Source organism: Cornus florida, unplaced genomic scaffold, assembly GCF_030987335.1.
Source record: "Cornus florida cultivar Cherokee Brave unplaced genomic scaffold, ASM3098733v1 CherokeeBrave_3.0.0_Hap2_Chr06, whole genome shotgun sequence".
In the NCBI taxonomy this organism is placed as follows: Eukaryota; Viridiplantae; Streptophyta; class Magnoliopsida; order Cornales; family Cornaceae; genus Cornus; species Cornus florida.
Window position 1 is genome coordinate 42,594,455 of NW_026775576.1, and position 3,691 is coordinate 42,598,145.

The window sequence follows — 3,691 nt, forward strand, 5'->3', positions numbered from 1 at the left end:
GAAATTCTTTCATTAATAGATGGATATTCTGGGTACAACTGGATTTATATTGCGGAGGAAGATATTACTAAGACAACCTTTAGATGTTTAAGATCCATTGAAACCTTTGAATGGGTTCATGCCATTTAGGTTGAAGAATGCTGGAGCAACATATCAAAGGGCCATGAATGCCATTTTCCATGACATGATCGGCCATTTCTTGGAAGTTTACATTGATGATGTAGTCATCAAATCCTCAGCTAAAGTTCAACATCTCCATAATTTGAAGATAGCTTTTGAAAGGATGAGGCAGCACAAGTTGAAGATGAACTCCTTAAAGTGTGTCTTTGAGGTTTCAGCTAGAAACTTCCTGGGTTTCTTAGTCCATCAAAGAGGTATTGAAATAGACCAAAATAAAGCAAAGGCAATTATTGAAACAAAGCCACCGGCCACTAAGAAAGAACTACAAAGATTTCTTGGCCAGGTTGGATATTTGAGGAGATTCATTGCCAACCATGCTGGAAAGACTCATGCTTTCTCCCCATTATTGAAATTGAAAGGTGCTGAGGAATTCAAGTGGACGGAACAGCACTAGCAAGCCTTTAAAGGTTTGAAAAGCTATTTGGCCAACCCTCCAGATATGATGCCTTTAATCAAGAAGCGGCCTTTAAGATTGTACTTATCGGCCACTGATGAGTCAATTGGAACCCTTTTAGCCCAGAACAATGAATAGGAAAAGGAGCAAGCCATCTATTATCTAAGTAGGGTGCTCACTCCAGTGGAAAGTAGGTACACTTCCATTGAAAAATTGTGTCTTTCCTTATATTATGCGGCTATAAAATTGAGAACCTACATGTTGACAGTAGCCGTGTATATCATTTCTTAAACAGATTTGATTAAGTATATGCTTTCAAGGCCTTTGATCACTGGACATATAGGAAAGTGGTCATTGGCCTTAATAAAGTTTTCTTTCAAGTGCATTCCACAAAAGGAAGTTAAAGGAAGGGCGATGGCAGAATTTCTAGCAGATCACCTTTCTACCAAGATAGATTCAGAAGTATGTGACGAGGTGGATAATCTCTACCTTGATTATACACCTTAGACTCTCATATTTGATGGGTCAAGCACTCATGATGGAGGAGGAGCTGGAATAGTCATTATTTCACTAAAAGGAAGGAAAATTACATTTTCTTTCTTCTTGGATTTCAAGTGTATAAATAACCAAGCTGAGTATGAGGCACTAATTATTGGGCTGGAAATCCTGCTAGAGCTAAAGGTGGATAGGGTCCAGATTATTGAAGATTCCAACTTGATACTTAGCCAACTTTCTGAAGAATATAGATGTCTCAATTGGCATTTGAGGCCTTTCCACTCTTTGGCCTTGGAATTACTTTGCCAGTTTGATGATTTCCAACTCAACTATTGGCCAAGACATTTGAACACAGAGGCTGATGATCTAGCACAACTAGCCTCTCAAGTAAAAGTCCCACTATGTGTAGAAGAGACATTGATCACAATCAAAAGAAGGACTCTCCCTTCTATAGAGTCACGGCTTGAGATGGCAGGTCATTTCCAAGCTGACGAGCTAGAAAGAATCAAACTTGCTAAGAAGACATGGGAGATTTTCAATGTTGATATAGATGGATTAGACTTAGAAGATTAGAGAACACCAATTATCCATTTCTTGCAGGAGCCTAGTGCTAATGTGGACAAAAGAATTCAATTTTTGGCACCTTATTATATTTTGATTGATGGAGATCTTTACAGAAAGAGCTAAGAAGATGGACTTTTGCAAAGATGTTTAGGTAAGAATGAGTCCATGAGAGTGATGGCGATATCACACCTTGGAATATGCGGAGCACATTAAGGTGGAATCAAAATGAGGTGGCTTTTGAAAAGGTACGGTTATTATTGGAAGGGTATACTAAAGGATTGTAAAGAGTTTATAAAGACTTGTACTGTATGTCAGGAGCATGGCCCGGTCCAAAGAGTTCTAGCTATCAACATGCAGCCGGTAGTAAAAATATGGCCATTCAGAGGGTGCGCTTTGGACTTTATTGGAAAGTTAACAGCACCATCTGTAGATGGCCATACTCATATTGTGGTAGCAACAGACTACTTTACAAAATGGGTGGAGGCTATTCCATTAAAAACTTGTGAGCAACCAACAATGATTGATTTTATTAAGAAGCACATTATTCATAGGTTTGGAATTCCAGAGACTACCACCACTAACAGAGGACTTTCCTTTATTGGAAATAAAGTTCTTGATTATTGTGCTGAGTGTAGTTCCACTCCATATTTTGCCCAATCAAATGGACAGGCTGAGGCTTCCAACAAAGTAATTCCCAATATCCTTGAAAAGATGATTGAGAATCATCCAAGGGAATGGCATCACTTACTTTCTAATGCTCTTTGGGCTTACAGAAATTCAAAAAGATCAAGTACTGGTGTCACGCTGTATATGCTTATATATGGACATGATGCCGTTCTTCCAATGGAAATGACCATAAGGTCTGCAAGAGTAGCTTTCCAAAATGACTTGACTCCAGTAGATTACAACCATGCCATGTTGGTGGAATTGGAGGACCTTGATGAAGTATGTCTTAATGCCTTGGACCATATTATTATTCAAAAGAAGAAAGTCATGCTGCCATACAATAAGAAGGTTAAGGCAAAGACATTTGTTGAAGGAGACCTGGTATAGCAAGTTAGATTTCCACCAAGAGTTAAAGACAAGGAATATGGAAAGTGAACCCCTAATTAGAAGGGTTCTTACTTGGTGGAATGAGTCCTTGGAATGGGGCTTATAGATTAATGGACATAGATGGAGAATCCCATAAGTATCCTTTGAATGGGGTATACTTGAAAGAGTATCACCTTTCTATCTATGAAAACTAGAAAGGAAGCATAATGACCATACTTCGGCCATTCCAAGAAGGAAAAACTAAGTACTTGGAAAAGTACATTGGCTAAAGTTATGAAGCAGACTTAGTTGAATTTCCAAGATCAGCTGATTTCCTAAGTATGGAGCATTTCATTGAGAAGAGGCTACATTATATGGTCCAAGTTCTATTCAGACTGGAAATTACTCATGTTGCTTGTATATATATGCATTTCCATGTAAACAATTCCAAGTTAAGTCTAACCATATTGAAAATACTTCAGAAACTTTTTCTTATCCCTTTGCTTTATATAAAACATCCTCTCCTTCTTATTCAATTTCTTTTTCTTCTTCTTTAATTTCTTTTTCTTCTTCTTCATGATGGCAGAATTCAAATCCCAAGCCTTATCATCAAATTGTTCCACAAGGCATGGAATTTTGGGGGCATATGTTTACTCCATTATTTTTTGGACCAATGGAAAGGTGACATGCGGCAAGTTCCAATGGAACTTACCATGCTGGATCGCAACTCTAATAAGTTATTATTGGAAGCTCTATAATATTATGTAGTAATTGAAATCAAAGACAAGTGGGCCAGTACAATCCTACCATGTAGTGTTTTCTATTTTAAAAAAGAAAAGAGGTGAGTCCTAATAGGACTTGCCATCTTTAAAACAAGGGCCCACATCTTCCTATATGGAATGAGTTTTACTACATATGGTGAGTTCTACTGAGATACTATGGTGGTTACTGCTGTGGATCAATTCTTTTAAGGGATTGTTATCTTACTAAATATGGTAAAACCAAAGTTGGTTTAGCCAAAAGAAG

The 3,691-nt window shown here is 37.8% G+C and overlaps 1 protein-coding gene across 1 annotated transcript; it reads left to right on the top strand.

The window, feature by feature from the left end:
- The first annotated feature begins 1,984 nt into the window (after window positions 1-1,984).
- Window positions 1,985-2,686, top strand: LOC132313991 (uncharacterized). The gene has a single exon (XM_059812918.1). The coding sequence runs from the start codon at window positions 1,985-1,987 to the stop codon at window positions 2,684-2,686; it is 702 nt and encodes a 233-aa protein (XP_059668901.1).
- Window positions 2,687-3,691: the final 1,005 nt, after the last annotated feature.

Coding starts and splice junctions, on each gene's coding strand:
- LOC132313991 (XM_059812918.1), top strand. CDS start 1,985: ATGCAGCCGGTAGTAAAAATATGGCCATTCAGAGGGTGCGCTTTGGAC.